We start from the raw sequence: 25,537 nt of genomic DNA, 5'->3' as shown, positions 1-25,537 counted from the left end.
TTTAAAAAACAGAAAATAAAAGGAGTCTATGGCAAGATGGGAGGGTTTTGGCAGGTGGGTTGACACCAAACAAAAGAGGACACTTCTGGGACCCAGGAGGTAAGGGACAGCCAGGACCCCTGGTAGACTATACCTTGTGGGAACAGAAGGACAACTTCCAACAGCTTTCTGGGGACAGAGGGAGATGCCTGAGCAAAAGAAAAACTATTGTGCACCAAATAGTGATGGATTCTTGGATGTCTCCAGGAAAAACTGCAGTTGAGGAAACTTTGGTCTCATGTGAATGTGCTACAGGTAAGAAAAGGAAGGGCACAGGGAGGGGGTGAGAGAAATAGGCAGGAAATAGGGAGTCCTATCCCACTGCAGCCTCTCTATGTACTAGAGAGTGGAAGAAGATAGGAACTCCCCCCAGATTAAGGAGCACTTCTCCCTTGCTTGGAAAAGAAAGAGACATGGACAGCTGCAGAGAGTCAACAAAAACTGGCTATAGATGTAACACCTTTCCACCCAGAAAACCAAAGAGGATCAAAAAGAACTATCGGCAGAAGCCTATAAATACTCACTACCACAGACCATAGTAAGAAAGCAAGAGAATTTATAATGGGCATATAAAAAGATTTGAATAAATGGAAAGACTGTCCATGATATTGGCAGGGAAGGCTCAATAGTTTAATGATATTGATGTTCTCCATGCTAACCTTTACATTTATTACAGTGTTCCAAATTTTTCAGAATATTTTTTTGGAACTTGATAAAATTAGCCTAACTTGCATCTAGAAGAAATATGCAAATAAAAATCCATGTGAGAAATCTAGGACATTTTTGAAAAAGAAAAAACAATGAGGGGAGGAGTGTGTATGAGATATTAAAACATATTAGGAAGAGATAAACTTCTAGTATGCACGGTCCTGATGCCAGACAGACAGTGCAAGAGAGAGAGGGATAAAAAATGGATTTCAACAGACACATTTCTTTCATAGACTATAAAGGAATTAAAGTTAGTGGGAAAAGGTTGGGCTAGGAAATAAATGGCTTTAGTACAGTTGGGTAACTGTGTGAGCTGAGGTGATGACGACAGTGATGATGATGATAACAGCGAACATGTATTGACTAATTGCTATGCCAGGCACCATAATAAATGCTTTCTATGAACCATCTTATTAAATCATCACATTACTCCCCTTATTTCATTTGCTTCCCATATGAGGAATCTGTGGTTCATGCAGGCTAAGTAATTTTCCTGGAGTAACACAGACAGATGGTGTGTGTCTGGGGTATGCACTCAGCCCACTCTCTTAACTGATGATTTCTACTACTTCTCCTTTATTTTTCTGAAGTGAAGTTCAAATTTAATAAACCTTAATACATAAACAATAGGATTTAAGTTCAAAGGGTTTAAAGATGGTAGCATAAAACCAGCATTAGAACAGTATGGAGGTTTCTTAAAAAACTAAATATAGAATTACCATATGACCCAGCAATACCACTCCTGGGCATATACCCAGAGAAAACCATAATTCAAAAAGACACATGAATTTGTAAAGCAATTATACTCCATTAAAGATGTTTAAAAAAAAAAGACACATGCACCCCAATGTTCATTGCAGCACTATTTACAATAGCCAGGTCATGGAAGCAACCTAAATGCCCATCAACAGACGAATGGATAAAAATGATGTGGTACATATATACAGTGGAATATTACTCAGCCATAAAAAGGAACGAAATTGGGTCATTTGTAGAGATATGGATGGACCCAGAGACTGTCATACAGAGTAAAGTAAGTCAGAAAGAGAAAAACAAATATTGTATATTAATACATATGTGTGGAATCTAGAAAAATGGTACAGATGAACCAGTTTGCAAGGCAGAAATAGAGACACAGATGTAGAGAACAAACATATGGACACCAAGTGGGGAAAGCAGGGGTGGGTGGGTGGTGGTGCTGGGATGAATTGGGAGATTGGGATTGACATAAATACACTAATATGTATAAAATAGATAACTAATAAGAATCTGTTGTATAAAAAAAGAAAACAAATTTTTTTAAAAAACAGCATTTCTTTTCTTCCTGGAAATCATAAAATAGCAAATGGGAGAAAGAGAAATAGAAAATGCAAACTCTTTTATGCATGAAATTAGGAAATAGCTAAAACTTCAACCACAAAATAGGTGATGGGGCAGCCAACAGTGTACACTGAGCAAAGGTACATGCATGGTGCTAGGGAGTGTTCTAATCTCATACTTTTACAGATACCTGTCCAGTTTTCCCAGCACCACTTATTGAAGAGGCTGTCTTTTCTCCACTGTATATTCTTGCCTCCTTTATCAAAGATAATGTGATCATATGTGCATGGGTTTATCTCTGGGCTTTCTATCCTGTTCCATTGATCAATATTTCTGTTTTTGTGCCAGTACCATACTGTCTTGATTACTGTAGCTTTGTAGTATAGTCTGAAGTCAGGGAGCCTGATTCCTCCAGCTCTATTTTTCGTTCTCAAGATTGCTTTGGGTATTCAGGGTCTTTTGTGTTTCCATACAAATTGTGAAATTTTTCGTTCTAGTTCTGTGAAATATGCCAGTGGTAGTTTGATAGGTATTGCATTGAATCTGTAGATTGCTTTGGGTAGTAGAGTCATTTTCACAATGTTGATTCTTCCAATCCAAGAACATGGTATATCTCTCCATCTATTTCTATCATCTTTAATTTCTTTCATCAGTGTCTTATAATTTTCTGCATACAGGTCTTTTGTCTCCTTAGGTAGGTTTATTCCTAGATATCTTATTCTTTTTGTTGCAATGGTAAATGGGAGTGTTTCCTTAATTTCACTTTCAGATTTTTCATCATTAGTGTATAGGAATGCAAGAGATTTCTGTGCCTTAATTTTGTATCCTGCTACTTTACCAAATTCATTGATTAGCTCTAGTAGTTTTCTGGTAGCATCTTTAGGATTCTCTATGTATAGTATCGTGTCATCTGCAAACACTGACAGCTTTACTTCTTCTTTTCCAATTTGGATTCCTTTTATTTCTTTTTCTTCTCTGATTGCTGTGGCTAAAACTTCCAAAACTATGTTGAATAATAGTGGTGAGAGTGGGCAACCTTGTCTTTTTCCTGATCTTAGTGAAAATGGTTTCAGTTTTTCAGAAAAAAAGCTCAAAGTGGATTAAAGGCCTAAATGTAAGGCCAGAAACTATCAAACTCTTAGAGGAAAACATAGGCAGAACACTCTATGACATAAATCACAGCAAGATCCTTTTTGACCCACCTCCTAGAGAAATGAAAATAAAAACAAAAATAAACAAATGGGACCTAATGAAACTTAAAAGCTTTTGCACAGCAAAGGAAACCATAAACAGGACCAAAAGACAACCCTCAGAATGGGAGAAAATATCTGCAAATGAAGCAACTGACAAAGGATTAATCTCCAAAATTTACAAGCAGCTCATGCAGCTCAATATAAAAAAAAACAAACAACCCAATCCAAAAATGGGCAGAAAACCTAAATAGACATTTCTCCAAAGAAGATATACAGATTGCCAACAAACACATGAAAGAATGCTCAACATCATTAAGCATTAGAGAAATGCAAATCAAAACTACAATGAGATATCATCTCACACCGGTCAGAATGGCCATCATCAAAAAATCTAGAAACAATAAATGCTGGAGAGGGTGTGGAGAAAAGGGAACACTCTTGCACTGCTGGTGGGAATGTGAATTGGTACAGCCACTATGGAGAACAGTATGGAGGTTCCTTAAAAAACTACAAATAGAACTACCATATGACCCAGCAATCCCACTACTGGGCATATACCCTGAGAAAACCATAATTCAAAAAGAGTCATGTACCACAATGTTCATTGCAGCTCTATTTACAATAGCCAGGACATGGAAGCAACCTAAGTGTCCATCATTGGATGAATGGATAAAGAAGATGTGGCACATATATACAATGGAATATTACTCAGCCATAGAAAGAAATGAAATTGAGTTATGTGTAGTGAGGTGGATTGACCTAGAGTCTGTCATACAGAGTGAAGCAAGTCAGAAAGAGGAAAACAAATACCGTATGCTAACACATATATATGGAATCTAACAAAAAAAAAAGTTATGAAGAACCTAGGGGCAAGACGGAAATAAAGACACAGACCTACTAGAGAATGGACCTGAGGTTATGGGGAGGGGCAAGGGTAAGCTGTGACAAAGTGAGAGAGTGGCATGGACATATATACACTACCAAATGTAAACTAGATAGCTAGTGGGAAGCAGCCGCATAGCACAGGGAGATCAGCTCGGTGCTTTGTGACCACCTAGAGGGGTGGGACAGGGAGGGTGGGAGGGAGGGAGACGCAAGAGATATGGGGATATATGTATATGTATAGCTGATTCACTTTGTTATAAAGCAGAAACTAACACACCATTGTAAAGCAATTATACTCCAATAAAGATGTTTAAAAAAAAAAGGTACATGCAGAAAGACAAGGCGAGATGGACCACGGCTGGGACTCTGAGCAAGCATCAGCAGCGTATGCATCGTGAAAGCGGGGAGCACATCTGAGGGGCAACAGACATCAGCGACCATGGTGTGCACAGGGCGGGTGAGGCAGCAACTTCTCTGGACCTGCTGTGTGTCTTAGATCAGTGAAGGAGGGTTCAGGGAGGAACCAGATACTTGCACAAAGCAATCTGTTCCTGGGGATATGCATTTCTTCAAATGTGAGCACTCAAAAGGAAGCCAGGATCTAGCAAAGATACTACAAGGAAAATGGAAGAATAAAATAGAGACAGAAATCTATAATGAAATCTCCTCAGAAGAACGCCATGATTGAGATGAAAGCTGTGAATAAAATAGCTACTTGTCTATGAAGCAAGAGCTCAAGAGAGAATGAAATGTGAGCTGGCGGAACTGGAGAAAGAAGGGAAAATATTAAATCACAAATATGAAGGCAAAATTGGAGACAGCACAAAGGAGAACAGACTTTGTGGGGAAAAAGATGTAGAGAATAAACATGAGAAAATATCCAACAAAGTAAAATGGGAGTAAATCAGTTAAAAAATCAGAGAGAAAATGACACCCTCTGGAAGACAGGTGAAGGGAATCTGATGGCCCCGTAGTCAGAGACCCAGGTCACCATGCTACCTCCTAGGCAGAGGCAGAATATCCGGATCTTAAAGGAACAAAGACAGAAATCTATTGAGCACCTTAAAATGTTTTCAAAAATACCTGGGAACAAATCTGGAAATTAATTCCATAACTTTGTTGACATGTTGCAAAAAAGATGACTTCTGCACCCTAACCCTTGAAAAGACCCAAATTGGTGCCAGGTGTCACCCACCCCCTTCTCTCGGAACAAAGTCAGTTCATTCTGTTGTCTTAGTTTGTATATTTTCTGTGACTTGAGATAAACTTTGAATATACACACCCACAAATGCAAAGCACAGAAGAGAACAAATATTACAGACATGATTCGAGAAGAATTTTCTTACATAAAAGATGATTTGAATCTACATATTAAATAGGCACATGACACATCTGGGGGAAAAGTGACCCCACATGCATAACATCAAGGCATAGACTATACATTTACTGGACTTCAAAGTCAGCTCTTCGGTGCATGCAGGCAAAAAAAAAAAAAAAAGAGTCATTTCTAAGGAGAAATCAGGCAGCTTCTGTTGCCTCCCAGGAAATAATGCAAGCTACCAACTCCTACAAGCTAAACTCTCTTTATGTGCAAAAAGGCAAGAGGCAAGCCATTGTGAAGAACGAACCTGGAATATTCCTCGCTGGAAAACTGTAGCTAAAGGACTAGCATTGAGCAGGGGATCAATCGAACACAGAACTGAGGTGATACCAAAGTGGGGCATACACTGGCTGAGCAGAACGTGGAAGGGATAAGCCCTGACCATGGAGAAGGCATTTATTGATAAAAAATTAGGATACTTAGAAAATGTATCATTGCGTATACTGAGAATTCGGTTGTGACTACAGAGAATGAGGCCCAAACTTCTGATCTTGACCCTGGGCCGATTTGCTCTCCTGACATTGCTCTGTCTCAGTAAGTGGCACTTCCACTGTCCTCAAAGACCCGGGCATCCTGTTGGACTGCTCCCTTTCTCTACGACATCCAGTCCATCAGCCAGATGAATTCAGAAATCAACTGCTCGTCCCTTGACAGCTTGTCCAGGCCACATCACAGCAAAGTCCTGCTAACCGGCCTCCAGATGCAATTCCTGCCTTCCACCTAGGGCCGACAGGGTCCTTTGAAAACTCTAGGCAGAGCACATGGCATCTCTTAATTACTCCAATAGCCTGCTAAGTTCTGGTGTCCGCAGGGTAGCAGAAGAAAGGAGAGCGCCGCTGTCACAACTCTGATCCACTGCCTGCATTCCCCCCGCCCACCCCCGCCAGGCAAAGCCACATCTTTAAGGTCATCGATGAGGAATCTGACCTGCTGGGACCTCCAGAACCTCCTTTCACTCCACTGCAGTGAGTGAGCAGGACCCAGCTCCATTGTCCACCTTGGTGCTTCTGGAACATTCCAGGTATAAACACACTTCTGCCCCGGCTTTGACCCCTTGACCTTCAGTGCTCCCCCCAGATATGCACATGGCTCATCTCCCATTTCTTTTAAGTTTCTGCTGAAACATTACCTTCTTCTGGGGCCTCCTCTGATAACCCTATTTTAAATATAAACTACTCCCCACTGCTCTCCCACTCTCTACACCAGGCATGCCCTGACTCTTGTCCTTGGACATTCCTCTGACCAAAGCATTCCTGGAGGTCAGAAGTGGCCCTATTCCTGGATGGCCAGAGAGCAAAAGATGTGCAGTCAGCCCCTCTTTCCCCTTTAGCAGCTAACAAGGGGATGGTCCAGGTCCCCAGGACAGCAATTGAAACCCACTTCCTCCACTATAAATGACATACATTTGCTTAGCTATAGATTTCTGTGAGCGCAGGTAAGGCCCACCATGGTATTAAACCCTGATTTTTTTTTTTCAAATCTCTTTTTGACAAGAAACCTTGTTTGTTCGTGTAAAAAAAAAAAAAACTCAGGAGACAGAATTGAATGTCTTAGACTTTGTGTATCCAGACCCAAGGTCAAAACTGTAATAACATTATTTTTCAGGAAAGATTGTTTCATTTCTGCAATAGCTGCCCTTAAACCACTGCAATTTACTCTGGAATTCTGAAGCTTCAGGATTAAATTGCATCTCTTGGAGAAACAGCCTGAGTCTGGGTGTGTGTGTGTGTGTGTGTGTGTGTGTGTGTGTGTGTGTGTGTGTGACATAGAAGAACTGCACTTATGCTCTTAGTGACTATTTGATTATGGGAAACATATTCTATAAGCAAGGCTAAATTTTTCTTAAGAAACATCTTTGCTACTTGCATGATTAAAATAATAATATACCATTTCCCCTATTCTATTGAAAAATATTAAAAAACCAAGCATAATACCTGGCATTATTCTCATCGTAAGAAACAGGCACTACTATAAACTGTGGGAAGGAGTGTAGATGAAAAAAGTGATGACAAGTGGCCGATACATATTGAAATCTATAGAAATTGCTTACTCTTTGAACCACAATTCTACTTATAGGAGTTTATCACCAGAGAGAAAATGGACACATGTACAGAGATCAATGAGATAGAAGTCACTGTGACATTTTTACGATAGTGAAAAACTGGGAAAAAACACAATATCCAACAGTAGTGTTGGACACACCTGGTTGCCCAGCACCCATCCTCCCCCTTAGTGAAACAGCCTGGGTTGTAGTCACGACGGCCGTATGCTTAGCTATAACACAACTTGTAGAACCCCTGTGGCGAGGGCTGACCTGGCCGGTGAGACACGAGCAGAATTGATTTATCACACAGTCTGGAGAGGTCCTTAGAGGGAACTGACTCAGGTGGGTGTGAGAGCCTTATCTCTGTGGTCTTCCTCGTCCATGGAAACGTGCAAGTGGCCACTGGACCTTAGTAGCCATTGACTGATGGTGGGAGATGCTTTCGAAGAGTGACAGAGAGATAGATGTAAACAGTGTGGGTCCCTGATGACTCAGGGGAGAAAAACTAATCCTGCCCTATCTACTCCCAGATTCCTCTTATGAGAAGGAGTAAACCCTTGTGGCACTAAGTCAATGAATTCAGTCCTAACAAAGGCAAGAGAAGTTAGATGTATTTATGGATGTATGAATAGAAACTCAACAGAGACATTAAAAAGTCACAGTGAGCACCCATATTTGTTGCCATGGAAAGACATTCATACCTATTATTAACTGAAGAAAGGAGGTTGTAGATCAGGAAGACTCACATGCTCGCAATTTTTTAAAAAGCACAAAATTATATGTATATCTACAGATATATATATTTGCCAGGGAGACAGTCTGAAAAGCTAGATGAAAGTTTACAGTATCAGGACTTCCCTGGCAGTCCAGTGGTTAAGACTTCACCTTCCAATGCAGGGGGTGTAAGTTCAATCCCTGATCAGGGAACTAAGATCCCACATGCCTCATGGCCCCCAAAAAAACAAAACCAAAAACATAAAACAGAAGCAGTATTCTAACAAATTCAATAAAGACTTTAAAAATGGTCCACATCAAAAAAATATCTTAAAAAAAAAAGTTTGCAGTATTTATCTTTGGTTATCTTTGAGTGATGTTTTTAAAGGGGGATTTTAACTTTTAAAAATTTGTTTGCTGCAATTTTTAAATTTTTCCTTAATGATTTTAAATTGCATATCAAGTTCAAAGGTAAAAAGGCTTCTATAATTTAATTTGCACATCAGTGATGGGAAGGAATGAGATGTCTGTAACACCCATAACAGACAAAGGGTTATTTAATCTATGAAAAACACTCTTTCAAATAAATGAGACATGGAGATGAGTGTGAGAGTAACATGAATGAGAAATTCTCCAAATGGGAAAATGAAATGGTCTGTAAACAAAGGCTAAAACATTTTCAACATCATTAGTAATCTAAATTTGTAAATTAAGACAGGAATTTGTAAATTAAAACAATTCACCCATCACATAATAAAGACTAAGGAAAAAAGGATACTATCTAGTTGGCGAGGGTGCAATACATACACAGCTTCATACTACTGGTCAGTGTGTAAATTGCCCTAATATTTTCCAATGTGTCCTGGTCCAGTGCAGACCAAGAGCCTTCGGTGTGATCACAGTATTTCACTTCTAGGGATTATACAGACATTTCTCCAAAGAAGACATACAGATGGCCAACAGACACATGAAAAGACACTCAACATCACTAACTGTTAGAGAAATGCAAATCAAAACTACAATGATGTATCACCTCACACCGGTCAGAATGGCCATCATCAAAACGTCAACAGACAATAAATGCTGGAGAGGGTGTGGAGAAAAGGGAACCCTCCTACACTGTTGGTGGGAATGTAAATTGGTGCAGCCACTATGGAGAAGAGTATGGAGGTTCCTTAAAAAAAAAAAAAAAAAAAAGGAAAAGAAAGCAACCACACATACGCACATTGAACTAACACACGAGGATGTTCACTTCTGCAGTGTTTGTAATAGTGAGAAATGGAAAACAACCCAAGAGAAAGAAAGAACATCCACACAATGTCAAGCATTAGAAATAATTTTGAAGAAGATAAGCATCATGGGAAATGTTTGTAACATCTATATAAACTCCATGCACATTGATATAAAGCACATTAAATCAAATGGATGCTATTTGTTTCCATGTAATGCAACATAGGGCTACAAGTATGGCCCCAAATAAAAAGTCACGTGGGCAGATACCCTGAATAACGGGCTTTTATTTTGGGATAAAGTGCTTTTCACATGGACAATGTATGTGGCATGCTACAGGGGAGTAATCTCAGGGATTTAAAACAAAGTTAATTGATTCTCCCCCTAACCAAATGGTATCTATCCCTCTCTCTCCTCCCTCTGCTCCTCCACCCTAAAGGAAATACACCAAAAGGAACTGTGGCAAGTATGCCGTTTGTTTTTCTCTGATTGCTGTTACTTTCACAATAAGAAAATGCAACACAGTATATACCTTAAGTCTTAAGATTGTTAGGGAAAAAAAACATGATTTATTTATTTGTTGTTTGTTCATCCTATCAGTATATATTTGGCCCTCACCTGTTTAATAAATTACTGAAGGAAGTTATGTGAATGAGAAAGGAAAGAGTATTTCCAACACGTTCGTAAGCATAGCTAAGGAAACTTTCCTGGAGAAGGTGATAAGATAGAAATAAATTATTTTTACCATGTCTAGAATGGTTCCCTCATTAGTTTTCAACACTGCTCATTTTAATTTATGTAATGTTTACAGTGTTACCTTAATACTGGGAAACATTGCTTTGCCTTTGAAGAGAAAGCAAGATTAAGGGTGAAATTTTGCTTTTAAAAAGAGACTACCAAGGAGATGATAGGTAGTTTTTTATATCTATGGTATCTAGGTAAATAAAACAACCAGTAGTTTTATTTTAACCTTCTAAAGCCACTTACCCTTACTTATCTAAATACTGGGGAAATAATTTTCCAACAATGAGTAATTCTGACAATTTATACTTGTTTTTCCATGTGTATGGGCTTGCAGGGGTCCCCAAGCAGATCATGGTCATCCAACATAGGTAGTCAAGGTAGAGCTTTCCCAGGTAGTCAAGGTAGAGCTTTCCCAGGTGCTGAAATAACTTACATAAACTGCCTCCCCTACCCGGTCTTTCCAAGGGCATGTTATACAAGAACATTTCATGGCCCAAATGAAAACACTTAGGTGGGTTACTAGGGGTGTATGTGAAGGATGGATACACTTGGTGGAGGTGGGGACGTATATATTTGTAAGAAACATCTGTGCAAGAAATGCTCATCTCATCCTTTAGAATATAACATACATTTGGTAGATAACAAGCAAATCAAGTAACTTCATACCTTTAGAGAATTTCCACACGATGGTGGGTACAGGATAACCCTCAGCTGAGCAATTGAGGATGACAGGCTTGCCATAAATCCCGTCTTGGTCCCGTGGCTGAACCACAAACTTGGGAGGAACTGAAAAGAGAGAAATGCCACCAGTAATTCAGACAAGACTGCAGATTATTAAAGCTGTGATTTTAAGAAATCCAAGAACTTTAACAAGCATGAAAGTACAAAGAATGCTTTACATATATGTGAAAATAAAGCAGAGGATTTGTAATTAGGGGCCAATTAAGGAAGCAATTTCAGTGCAGGTGATTTTTCTTATTATATCAATGATCTGATGCAGATGGAAGTTGCTTTGCACTGGACTTTGGAGTGTGGCAGCTTGACTAAACCAAGGGAATGTGACATTCTGTTTTTGATCTGTTATGGAAGATCTTCGGGGATCCATTCTTGGGTATGAAATGTTTTTAAAGCATCCAATATCTATTCTTCCTCTAACAGGAGATGAAGGGAGAATTAATAGTCTCTTCCTAAAGGCAGTAAAGAACACAACATGGTATTGAACATTTCCTAAAAATCTGATGAAGACACATAGACCATTATTTCTGACATCAGTACCCTTCTGAGCCAAAAAGGGACTATGGAAACGAGTTGAAGGGAGGTGCCGTGAAGGTTTTATAGAGTACCGATTTGAAAAAAAAAAAACAAAACAGATTAAGTAACTGCTTATTTGGTGAGTTTTGTGAGATGCTGAAAGAAACACCAGCCCTACCCAAAATATACACATGCACTCTGCTTAAAAAGTACCTGCCAAGAGAACATAAATGTTTTGAGTTGTTCTTGTGATTTTAAGAGTATTCAAGTCTTCTCTTAAAGAGAAGATGCAGATTCTTCTAAGAAAGGTAGCATCTAAAGGTCTTAGGATCCAGAAATCTTTTCCAGCAGATCAGTGACTAATTACAGGATGGATTTTCAATGAGACTGTCACGAGACTAGGTGAGAGGACATAGACTATGTCCACCATATATCAGATACTTAGCAAATGGGGGAGTTCTTCCCCTCCTTTCCACAACTCCTGATAAGGCTAATCTTTTCTGCATTGCAATTTCCAGAATTCTTCATTTTGAGGCAAAAATGTGGTCCTTTGTGTTAAAGATATATAGGAATTCCAGCCACCACATGAAATGGACTGGGTAGAAGTTTAGAGTCTACACTAGCTAGGATCTTAGGAGCATGTTGAAATGGTGAGCCATAGTGAACATCACTTTGCCCATCAAACAGCCAAGGAGGGGGGAATGAAATCAAGACAAGAAGCAGCTAGAGATGGAACTCACTGCTGTGTTTCTGGAAGAAACAACAGAGAGTGATGACTAAGAGCACAGAACCAAAGGCTAAACACCTGGATTTGATCTCCAACTTTGCTACTTCTAGGTTGGTCATCTTGTGTAAGCTGTCAAATGTTTCTTAGCTTCGATTTCCTTATCTGTAGACTGGGAACCCTTTTTTTTTTTTTTTTTTTGTGGTATGCAGGCCTCTCACTGTTGTGGCCTCTCCGTTGCGGAGCACAGGCTTCGGACGCGCAGCCTCAGCGGCCATGGCTCACGGGCCCAGCCGCTCCGCGGCATGTGGGATCTTCCCGGACCGGGGCATGAACCCGTGTCCCCTGCATCAGCAGTGGACTCTCAACCACTGCGCCACCGGGGAAGCCCCCTTATCACTTTTTAAAAATATATTTACATTCTATAGACTACATTTGTCTCAGAATACCACCTAAATGAAATAAAATTGCTCACTATGAAAAGACCCATTGGCTGTGCAAATTATTTAATTAAATAATGTGCACGTTGGAAGCTGTGTTTATTAATGATGTTAAAGCTGGACACACCTGCATTTACTAAATTAACCAACACTCCTACAACACTTCATATCTTCCAGGCACTTCTGACAACTTTTATAATCTTAATTCATGTTATCCCCGTACCAATGCTATAAAATGAGTTCCCAGGTCTTCCCTGGTGGCGCAGTGATTGAGAGTCCACCTGCCGATGCAGGGGACATGGATTCATGCCCCGGTCCAGGAGGATCCCACATGCCGTGGAGCAGCTGGGCCCGTGAGCCATGGCCACTGAGCCTGCGTGTCCGGAGCCTGTGCTATGCAACAGGAGAGGCCACAGCAGTGAGAGGCCCATGTATCACAAAAAAAAAAAAAAAAAAAAATGTGACAAGGTGTGTCTGTCTCATGGTGAGCAAATTATTCCTAGGAAGAAAATGCTGGAGATTTTATAGAGCAAAGTTTTCTAGTAAAATTAATCTAACAACCACAAGGGTAGATTGCAAAGTTTAAGGCATCATGTCAGAATCATTCTGCCCAGGGTGGAAGGTAAATATGCAATCATGTACATTCTATTTGGCTCAAATTCTGCTAAGAGCAAGGAATCTCTTGTCAAATGGGCAGGGTAGCTAATCTCTTGCATTTCCTCTGGAAGAATGTCTAATTATAATTGATCCATGATCCCTCCCCTCGATTTGGTTCTAATCCAAAGCAATATTATTTAAAAACCGATCACAGAGGTTTACATGGAAAATAACCACTGACATATTGTAAGTGTAAGGCAATTACTGAAGGAAATGGCCCATACAATTGAGAATTATCTTTCATATGCCCCTCTTTAATCTCCTTGTATCAGGTACTGATGATTCTTTCTTGCAAATGTGTCACATATCCTCAAATTCTCTTCATCTTCATTGCCGTGTCCTAGTCATGATGGGTAGACAGGGTGTGCGGTGAAGTTCCTCCGTCCATCTGGTTTCAGCACCGCAGGGTGGACAGCTCCATGCACTTTGCCAGGGCACCACACCAAGAACAGGAGTCTCTCTTTGCTGTCTCAGGGCCTTCTCTAAAGTAACAAACACTCACCTTCATGGGTGCAACCAGTGAGGGGTGGGCATCGGGATAAATGCCCTGCCTCTCCATCCTCCAATCCTATTGGACAACTCTAAGGTGTGCTCTATGTCTGTGCTTCTCAAACATCAGAGGGTGTCAGAATCACCTGAAGAGTTGATTAAAACCCACGTTGCTGAACCCTGTCCCTAGAAGTTTTGACCCAGTAGGTCTGAGGCAGGATCCAAGACACTGCCTTTTCTAATAAGTTCTCAGGTGACGCTGAGGCTGCAGATCCAGAGACTACTTTTGAGAACAACTGTTCTGTGTGATGCCTTGGAAGGTTCCCAGAAGGAATGAGTCCCAGTTGCCCACAGCAGCAACTAGCTCATTAAAGCAACTTTTACTTATTTTTCCCCTCCTTTCCTAATCTCATTTCCCTTCATTCTTTCACTCTGGGATCCAGGAATTACATCTCAAATAAGTGATCTACAGCCAGTCCTATACCTCACACTCTGCTTTCAGGGGGACTTAACCTGAGACAAGGCTAAAACTGGCTCTTATCTGGATTTATGAAACAGCTTCATAACTAGTCTACCTGCTACCTACTGGCCCACTCGAATGCATTCTGCACACAGTGGCCTGAAAGATCCTTCTAAGAGAGAAATCACATGATGTGACTTCCCTGCTTAAAATCATCAGTGCCTTCGCATTGTCCCTTGACACAACTGAAACCCTTACGATATTTTGAAGGCTCTTTATGACTTGGGTCCTTGCACTCCAGCTTCATCTCTTGACATTTCCTCTTGTAAGCTTTGCTCCAGTCTATCTATTCTCCAGCTCCCCCTGGGTCTTCACATAGGCTTCTGTATTTCTTTGTTTAACAAATTATCAGTTAGTAGTATTTACATCTCAGCTCAAATTTCACTTAGTGTGGGACACCTTTTCTGATGCTGTGGACAAGACTGAGTGCCTCCACAGAATCCTGCGTTATCATGTCATAGTCTTTACCACACGTTTGGTGTTGCTGGTTTAAATGCCCATCTCCCACAGCTGGCTGCACACCTGGGAGAACAAGAACCATGCCTTTCTTGCAGACCATCGCACCCCAGCACATGACACAGTGCTGGAACATAGAAAGTATTCTGCAAATATCTGTGGAATGGACAAATCAATAAATGGATATTATTGTTCCAGTTTTAAAGACTAGGAAACAGACCCTATCCAAAGTAGCATGGCTCAGTTAATAACTCAGATCAGAGTGACCTCAATGTACAAGGTCTTTGAGGAGTATGGGTCTAGAAGCACCATCTAACAGAAGAAAGCACAGAGCACTGCAGGAGGATTTTGGCCAACGAGATACAGAACTGGAGGTGGAAGGATGCAGAGCTGTCGGCACTGTCATGATTTTGGCCAAAACTTATGATAGGACCTAAAGACTGAAGACTCTGTATTGTCTCGGTTATAATTCCTCAAAGTTGCTGGTTTCCTTTTTTTTTTTTTTAAACTATATTTTGGTTTCCTTTTATTTGCAGAACACTTTATTTGTGGTGAACATATCCACCAATATAGTTGGCTTTCCAATAGAGAGACTTTTCCAGTGGGGATGAGGGTGATTAAAGAAATAGAAGGGATGGGTTCAACCAAATAATTATGTCGCATCCCCAAAAGGCAATGCAGGCCACTGTTGCCATACATTTCTATGAATCATAATTGCATGCACGCACATGCAATACTCCTGTCCCCCTAAAAAGAGTCACATGAGATGTATATGTTCTAAAATACCCAAATCCTGTCATAGGACCCATGTAGCCTGACACTATCTGAAGTCTTGAAGGGATTCCTTTGAGAGAGTTGCCTGCTTCATGATGCTTAAGATGAGGGTTGTTTAAAATATGTGATCTTTGGCTTTGGTCTGTTTATTAAAGGGAAGAATTATTTTTGCTGTTTTTAAGAGAGGAATAGGACAGGTAAATAATAGGACAGGAATTTTTCAGTGTTAGGTGCAGTCCAGTGTTTTATGTTTGGAACTCATGGCCTCTAAGTAGCTATATATTTCCAAAGAATGGATGTAGGTTTCACTATCTGTCAACAGGGACAGAGATTCAGTTTTATTGAAGGTAAACCGGAAGCTACTTGGTGGTGGCAGCGGAAGATGGGGGTCCTGTGTAGATAAATATTGCCATTCTCTGCTGTATGGCATTTAGTCAAGATAGTAATTGATCAAAGTCTAGGTAAGAGTTAATTTATGACACTGGAAACTAACCTCCAGTGGCTTCCTGTCATACCCAGAATAGATAACCGCCCCCCACTTCTCTCCTACTGAACAGTGAGCACATTGGTCTCTTGCTGTACTTTGAACCCACAAAACCCACTCCTGACTCAGGGTCTTTGTACCTGTTTGTCTCTCTGCCTGTAACTCGCTTCCTACAGAGAGACCTGTGACTCACTCCCTCACTTTGGTCAAGTCTCTTTTCAAAAATCTCTTCAGAAAGGCTTACCCTGTGCATCTGAAAATTCCATTCCCTTATCACTGTCAATCCTCCTACCAAGCTTTACTTTTCATACCACAGGTAGACACCTGACATCATTTGTGTGTTCATTGCCTCTCTCCTGCTCTGAAAAATGTAAGTTTTTTTTTTAACTTTTTACTTTATATTGGAGTATAGTTGATTAACACTGTTGTGTTAGTTTCACGTGTACGGCAAAGTGATTCAGTTATACATACACATATGTATCTACTGGTTTTCAAATTCTTTTCCCATTTAGGTTGTTACTAAGTTTTATGGGGCAGGGACTTGCTCTCTGTGTGTTGATCACCATGGTACCCCCAGCACTCACAGCATCTATTATAAAATAGGTGCTTGACAAGTATTTGTTGGAAAAATGAATGGATGAATGAAGCAAAATGATAGCATGACTATAGTATCATAAATTGGGTCCACAAACAGCAACTAGATAGTGGCCTTGTATAAGTTTTCTTTTTCCTGCCAAATAAAGGTCAAGTAAGGGCTTTTTAGATAATGTGTTTGTTTCACTGTGTGCCAGCTCACCATTAAAAGCCAGAAACAACAGACCCGTCATAAGATATAAAGAAGTGTAAGAAAACTGACCTTGGAATTGCAGATAGGAAATCACAGTGCTGGTAGCTTTCCTCGCAGCGGTGCTGAGCAAATAATAGAACCAAAGGGCAGGCGTGTTTTGCCATTAAGTTCAGTCCTTTCCCTCAAAATGGCTTCATCTATGCCAAGGTCACCCAACTGAGTGTGACATTAGGGTGATCATCCTTCCACTGCCAGTGTAAGTCATGAGGCACGTGCATAAGTGCCAAGGGTTTTTTCTTTTAACTTCTTATGATAACAGAGAATTTCTTTTAAATTAAGTCTTCATAAATCTTCCCAGTGACCCAAACTATAAAAATGTGCTTCGCTTTACAATGGCCCAAAGTCCTATGACTCTGGTGTAAGGAATAACCAGGAACTGGGTTCCCAAATTCCATTTCAATCCTACCCTTTTATCCTATACCTCAGCCTTAACGTCTCAGGTATCACCTCTACCTTCCACACACAATTTATCCCCCACTGCTTCAGCTTCTGCAAAAATATATTGCACTATTACCTTTTTGACTGTATTCCCTAGGCCACCATTCTAATTAATTGCCTGATACTTGGGATTACCCCCAGCCTCTTCTATGTAATGTGTCCTCAATCATGTACCAAAGTCATGCAGATGTGAGTGGAAGGAAGGGAGAAACAGAAGAAGAGCCGGAAAGGGAGTTACCACCTGCTGGCTTATTATGTGCCAGGTGCTGTGATAAATGCATTCTTTTTTTTAACCCTCAGAAAACCTCTAGTAACAATTCTCCCATTTTAGGAATAAGAAAATTGGGGTAAAAATAGCTTAAGGAATTTACTCAAGATCACACAGCTAATAGGTGTCCAAATTGTGATAGGGATGGAAGGAAAAAGAGAGGCGAGGGGAGCAGGGATGGGGTCTGCGGGGTCAGTTGACAGGCCAAGGGGTCTTCCCTGGGTTCCCTTATCTGTAGAGACACAGCCCACTGACTGCTATCAGACTGGTCTCCCACCCCCAAAGGCAATCAGTTCCAGGACTTCTGAGGTTCCCCATCACTTCCTACATCAATCATGTATTTGTTCAAGGCAACAAGCAGGCGGGCTAACTATGATAATGGCACAACAGCAGCTCTGCTTACAATAGCCAGGACATGGAGGCAACCTTAGTGTCCATCACATATGAATGGATAAAGAAGATGTGGCACATATATACAGTGGAATATTACTCAGCCATAAAAAGAAACAAAATTGAGTTATTTGTAGTGAGGTGGATGGACCTAGAGTCTGTCATACAGAGTGAAGTAAGTCAGAAAGAGAAAAACAAATACCGTATGCTAACACATATATATGGAATCTAAGAAAGAAAAAATGTCATGAAGAACCTAGGGGTAGGATGGGAATAAAGACACAGACTTACTAGAGAATGGACTTGAGGATATGGGGAGGGGGAAGGGTAAGCTGGGACAAAGTGAGAGAGTGGCATGGACATATATACACTACCAAACGTAAAATAGATAGCTAGTGGGAAGCAGCCGCATAACACAGGGAGATCAGCTCGGTGCTTTGTGACCAGCTAGAGGGGTGGGATAGGGAGGGTGGGAGGGAGGGAGATGCAAGAGGGAAGAGATATGGGAACATATGTATATGTATAGCTGATTCATTTTGTTGTAAAGCAGAAACTAACACACCATTGTAAAGCAATCAGACTCCAATAAAGATGTTAAAAATAAATAAATAAATAAATAATGGCACAGCCTCTGTGTCTTAACTGGTGCTGTTTATCCCTCACTGACCTCAGAAAACATGTCTGAATGCCTCTGTCCTCCTTCCACTCATTCATTAAATGAAGAGAAACTGGAGAGCCCTGCTACTATCTGGGTGCTAAGGACATAGCAATTGTTACCTGATTCAATTCTCTCAGCAATTCCAAGAGCTAAGTCTCATTATTTCCATTTTACAGATGACTCAGAGAAACTCAATCATGTTTCCAAAGTCATATAGAAAATGAACAAGCAAAAATGTGGACCTTGGTTTACTTACTGAAAGTTCCAGTGTTGTTGCTGTACTTTTTAAAATTAATTTATTTAATTTATTTACTTTTGGTTGTGTTGGGTCTTCACTGCTGCCTGCAGGCTTCTCATTGAGGTGGCTTCTCTTGCCATGGAGCACGGGCTCTAGATGCGTGGGCTCAGTAGTTGTGGCACACAGGTTTAGTTGCTCCACGGCATGTGGGATCTTCCCAGACCAGGGATTGAACCCGTGTCCCCTGCACTGGCAGACGGATTCTCAACAACTGTGCCATCAGGGAAGCCCTGTTGCTATATTTTTTTATTTTCTTTCTAGACTTTACTTATACATCAAGGCTGATGGCGCTCACTCCTTCCACGAAGTCTATCAAACGGCACTGACCTCTCCCTTATCAGAGGTCGTTTTGCTCTTGTCATTAGCAGTCTGTCACTTGGAGATGTTCCAACCACCCTCACTGAGACAAGGCAACTTCAAGGTCTCTGAACTCCTTATTCTATTTCCACTTTTCCCAAGCTACATCTCAGGCCGAAAACTTTAAAGCCCCTAAGAGGAAAACATTCTCTAATTTGAGTTAAAGATTTAAATAAAAATCCATATAATTATTCTCTAACATGGCTTGCTATTTTTAAGTGGGTTTTGTTTCTCCAACTATATCTTCGCATATTTTTCATGAATCAAAGGACAGATTATGTTCCAAAGTTAGTGAGTCTACAGTGTGCAGTATGGAACACTCTTCATTCCAAATGGCAATAATAAATAAGATTCTTCATTTTACCAAAAAAGATCTATTTAGCTTATCCAGAATGTGATCTAGCTGAAGTGGTGATAAAATTCCACCTCTTGACCATTCAAACTAAAATTTGAAATTCTGAGAGCAGCTGCCTGATCTCTAGCTATACAAGAAGAGAGGCTGTCACCCACGGCAGGCATTAGTCATGCAGGGAGAAAGTGCCCTGCTCCAATCATTGTGTACTAAGGGCAGAGGGGAAACAGATGAGTTGGTGAAATGTTCTACATCTGGAGCGACTCCCCAACCCAACACCCAGCACAGTCCTTGGCCAGAATTCTTGCACGTCTGTCCTCAAGGCTTCTCAAATATTGCCCTCACACATTTCCCTCACACAACTGGCCATTAAATCCTGCCAAGCATCTTCTGTTTTGCCCATCCTATGACCACCTTAGCTCCAGCCATCATCACTTCTCATGGGGACTACAAAGACCTCCCCTTCAGGCGTCCTACCTAGACTCATTTTATTCCAATGCATGACTCGTCCTGCCATGAACCATATGATTTTTCTGCTTTAAAACTTTCCATGGCCTCCAGACCTCTTTCATAGGACAGAAAGCCTTCAAGATGTGGACCAGACTTAGCTCTCAAGTCTCACCCTTCTTCATTTTGCCATTTTGCACACCATTCCCCCAGACACAGATGTATCTGCCCTGTCAAGCCCTCCTGCCACTGCAAGTAACAGACCTTCTTCCAGGAACACGATGTCTTCCTTCCTCTCCTCTTAACTACTTGCTATATTTTCCAATCCTTCAGGATTTCTCCCTCCCTTCTGGAATCTGCCTCATTCCCACTGGAGCAGGAGTTCTCAGTGGGAGGAAATGAGCTTTCATCATCCCAGTGACTCTACCCCAAGGACTGGCAGTTAGGAGTATGTGCTAAGTCCTTTGTTGCTTCATGATGCAATAAGGGAAAGATGAAGCAATGAAGGACAGAGCAAATGCAGTCATTTGGGAGTGGGTGTAAAAGTTTATATCTATCCATTGATATTTGGAAGACATAAAGCTTAGTGATTTTTTTGTTTTCTTTTGCAGACAAGTAAGACACAAGAAACTACTGAACTCATGGGACTGTTAAGTTTTTGAAAAAAGCAAGTAAAATAATGATTGCTACAGACAAGGACTTTAAAATAGAGGAAGCTTCATTAGAGAGTTAAGGTTATCTTGTAACCCTTATCTAATTAATTCATTTTAGCCATTGCCATTCCAACTGTAATTAAAAGAAGAGTAGGCCCAGAGAAAGCTGCCTTGACTTTATTAAGGTTTATTTAAAGGTGATTATTTTCTGAAATCAGCATGATGATCTATTATGGTATCTATGCAACATGAGCTCAAGAATTGGCCCAGGTTTAAATTTTAATTCAATGAATCATAAACCCATCTCCATTGTAGCATGGGCTAAGGAAAGTTGTGTACCTTATGTGCCTTATATATTCCATTAAATAGAATTAACAAAGAGATATGTTTACTAAAAGTTATGTTGAAGTTAGAATATTTTCTGTATGTGTTATAAAATATGATACAGCCCGTGAGGAAGGAGTGCGAATAAGAGCTTTAACTTTAAATCATTGAGCCTTAATGCCAGAAGGGAAACTACTCTTTATTGAGGCCAGCCACTAACCTGTGACACCTATTTCATGCAATGTCTTTCAAAATATCATTCGGCTTTTGATAAATGATATCTCCTCCATTGTCAGGAAAGTTAATATTTTGTGAAGGAAATTATTTCATTTTTGAAGAATTTTGAATATTAGAAAATTTACACTTAAATTTTTAACAAATTGAGGTGCAATTTATATACAGTAATATTCACAGGTTTTAAATGTACAGTTCGATAGATTATGCAAAAATCTGTAAAATCGACACCCTATGATGTGCTATGGCATGGTTCTTTCTTTGTGCTTATTTCACTTGAGCTTCATTAATCATTTTGACCAGTAGATTTATACTTTTCACCACATTTGAAGATTTTCAAGTCATTACTATTCAGATCTATGCTTTTCCTGCCCTTCTTTCTGAGGCTGTAACTATATTTATATTGGACTCCTTGACATTACTTCAAGCTCACTGAGGCACTGTTTGCCATTTTAAGTCTTTTCTCTCTCTAAAAAATTTGGATATTTTTCTCATGCCCTCTTTTCAAGTTCAGTTATCCTTTGTTCTGCAGTATCCAAGATCCCACTTAATATATCTAATTAATTTCTCATTTCAGATATTGTGCTTTTCAGATCTAGAATTTCCTTTTGGTTCTTTTTAAAAAATGTTTTATACTTCTCTTCTTGCATTCCCTATGTATTCACTCATTGCACACATCTTTTCATTTGAATTTTTGAAAATGCTTATTATAGCTACTTTAAAACCCTGTCTGCTAATTCTAACATCTGTATGCCCATTAGGCTGCTTCTTTTCTTTTCTTTTTTTTCCTTTTATATATGGCTCACATTTTCCTATTTCTTCTCATAGCCAGTAATTATGTGCAAGGCATTGCAGATATGCTATGATATTGAGAGTCTGGATTTTGTTGTCTTCCTTTTAAGAACACTGAATGTTATTCTTGCAAACAGTCGATTTACCAGTGAAGAAATTTAATCCTGTCAAGGCTACCTGTAGGCTTTTTATTAGGGCTGGTCTAGAGTAGCCCTTATCCCAGGGCTAGATTAGGCCTCTCTTAGTGTGTGGCCTCTTCTGAGATTTTAACTGAATTCCCTGTGTGTTCTCTACTCTGGCTAATCAGAACTCCAATGTTTCTCAGGACTGTGTGACTGCTGGAAGCTTTATTCATCTCACATACTCCTGGAAGTTGTTCTCTGCTAGATTTCATAGGGTCTCGCCCTATGCATGTGAAGTGTAGTATTAAGCTAAAGACCCAAAGGGAGCCCTATACAGATTTTTAGAAATCTTTCTTTGAACAGCTCCCCACTCTCTAGTACTCTGACCTGCAATATCCAGCACCTCAATGGTTCTAATGGTTCTTTGTTTTTCTTCACCATAAAAATCATCATTATCTATTTGGGTTCTGCATCCGTCTATCATGGTTTGGAAAGTGCACCAAGAAAAAATATGGAGTGAATTTGGGGCTTAACTCATATATTTCTCTCCTCTCTAGGACCACAGCCCTGTGCTGCCTGTTTTGTATTTGGAAAATGGTTACTTTATAAAGTTTTGTCCAGTTTTATAATTGTTGATGGTAGGAGGATAAATCCACTGCATGTTACTCTCTGATGACCCCATTTGATGAATTTTATATTTATCTTTTAAGTTACTTGACTCAAAATCTGTCTCACTGAAATTTCCAACCATTTCTGTTGGTTCTACTTTCTGGAGCCCCACCAAGATTATTATTACACTGGTTTGTACATATTCCACTGGTTCAAAGAACCCAATTAACTAAGTCAAGAACTTGGATCCTGTAATTATCTCTTTCTCCTGCCACATACTTTTTTCCTCTCTATTGGCTCATTCCCATCAGCATGTAAGCTTCCCTTGTCCCATGTCCACCTTGCCTCCTGTCATACCAACATTCCTGAAAATACAAAAATAGTTGTATTTTCCTGAGTTCCCACACATTCATCTCCCTTTCTTTGTTCAAGCCCCCCTAATCAGGGATTCACTGCAGCCACGCTACTCTACAAGGTAACAAACAATATCCATCTTCCTAAAACCCAATGAGCAATTGTTGGTTCTCCTCTTTTTCTACTTTCAGTGGATTTGATATACTTTATCACCTATCTTTCTTGATTATTTCCTATTTTGCTTTCAGGACCCCACAGTCCACTGGATTTCCTCCTATTTCACTGACTGCTCCTTCTTCCTGCCTCCTTTGCTGATTCCTCCTCTTATTCTGGAACCTTAAATTTTGGAATGCCTTGAGTCTAGACCTTCTTGTTTCTCCCACATCATTCTTTCCCTTGTGACAACTGCTATTCCTTGTATCTTCTCCACTTCTGTAGAAGACACTTTCATTTACCTTATTAGGCAAAATATGTACTTCATTTAACAATTCCTCTTTCTCTCTCTTTGCAACATTCACTATACATACATGCTTTGTTTGATTCGTCTCCAAAACATATTGCAAATTTGTCTGCTTCTCATTACCTTGACTGTGACCACCTTGCCTCAAGGCACTTTTTATCTTGCCTCGACTTCTGAAATAGCTTCTTACCTACTTGCTTTCTGGACCAATCCATTCTTTCCACAGCTGCTAGTGTTATGATTAAAAACATAAATCAGGCCATGCCACTAGCCTAGTTAAAGTCACCAATGGCCCCTCTTTGCATTTAGATGAAAAACTCCAGACTTCTAAAATAGCTGCATATTCAAATTACCCAGGGTGCTTGGACTTAAACTTGGCTGCCTATTAGAATCAACTCAGGGATTTTACAAATTCCTGGTGCCTGGGTCCCACGTCCAATGATGGTTATTTAATTGGACTTCAACCTGGACATCAGGAATTTTTTAAAGCTCCCCACATAATTTTAATGTGTGACACAATTCAAGAACCACTAACAGGCGATTTTGAATTGAAAAAAAAAAAAAGGATAATGCCCCAGAGATCTGGGAGATGGATATACTCCCAGAGATAATGATTTAGTTGGGCTTAGTTAGGACCAGAAAATGGTCATCAGTGTTTTCTTAAATCTCCCAGGAGATTTTATGGTGAAGCCTGGATTGTGAACCGCTGCCCCCGCACATTACCTTGTCCTTGACTATTTCTCCAGCTACTGACCTGCTTGTGAAGCACATTTCCTTTCTCGAGGCTATATCACCTAACTAGTGACTTAATGTTAATTTCACAGAACCTTATTTAACATATTTAGAAAACAACCACACGGAGATACTAATCAGATTGTGATCCACTACATTATTCTGATTGGCTAGGCTCAATTCCAGGTCATCTGACCTTTGCCTTGGTCAAAAAAGTCTGGTTGCATTTCCTGTGAAGGCAAGTGGTTCACAGAACACTCATGTACATTTTTATGTAGCATTTCTGTTCTCTGACCTGGATCCTTCAGAGCAGATTATATCGGAGACAGGCTAATGTACTCACTGCTTTGCCCTTCACAAATGATAGTAAGAGTCAGTTCTCCTTATAAGAAAACACTTGGGAAGCAGTACTAGATTGGCTCCCATTTTTATACATCTTCAAAAATGGGAAAAATCATTTCATGTATCCCAATTTTATTAGCATAAGGCCATTTGTACCTATGTTTTGTATCTAACTGAAGGTAGATTTTCTTACTCACTCAGGGAAAATCTTTTTCACAGATACAAAGTTGGTGCCTTCATATGAATTCTAAGTATGCTCCACTTTATTTTGTTGGCAAGTAGACAGAATGAGCATTACTCTTCAACAAGAAAGGAAGGAGAGGGGTCATGTGGACAAGTTGTAAGGACTGAGGAAGGACATGGGAACCTATTGCTCAAGAAAGAGTCTGCTTACATCTATTGACTGTCTGGCAGGTAATGGAAATCATCCCCTCCTGACAATTACAGTGAGAGCCCTGTGTTCAAGGACTTTAAAATGCAAACAATCAACATTAATGTAAATCTTTAATTTCATACAGTTACTTTTGCAATGTGGATGAATATTCTACTGGTAGATGAACACCTACAACTCTAGGAGAACCATAAAATCACAGAACATCCATGCTCAACAGACACTGGAGAACACTAGCTCCTCATTTTGAAGATGGCAAGTGTGAACCTTGATGGGAATTTGCTGACTTGCAAAGAGATTTGAAATAAGACTGTTGCTTACATTTTAGGTGCATTGAGAGCCCTGGCAAAGTTTTCTACAAGTTAAACCATCTTATTTTAGTTTTTTTCATAAATATTGTCACACTTTGCTTAATT

General features: G+C 40.0%; 1 protein-coding gene across 1 annotated transcript in view; it reads right to left on the bottom strand.

Moving 5' to 3' along the window:
- DSCAM (DS cell adhesion molecule) overlaps window positions 1-25,537 on the bottom strand; it is a 759,198-nt gene that overhangs the window by 264,798 nt on the left and 468,863 nt on the right. The window contains exon 11 of the mRNA XM_027112479.1: window positions 10,925-11,044. Within this exon, the coding sequence (XP_026968280.1) occupies window positions 10,925-11,044 (120 nt within the window). The remainder of the gene's footprint in view (window positions 1-10,924; window positions 11,045-25,537) is intronic.

Source organism: Aethalodelphis obliquidens, unplaced genomic scaffold (genome assembly GCF_003676395.1).
Source record: "Aethalodelphis obliquidens isolate GAN/ISIS:26980383/991018 unplaced genomic scaffold, ASM367639v1 scaffold1, whole genome shotgun sequence".
NCBI lineage: Eukaryota > Metazoa > Chordata > Mammalia > Artiodactyla > Delphinidae > Aethalodelphis > Aethalodelphis obliquidens.
Note: the sequence above shows the minus strand (reverse complement) of the source record. Positions and strands in the feature narration are given on the sequence as shown.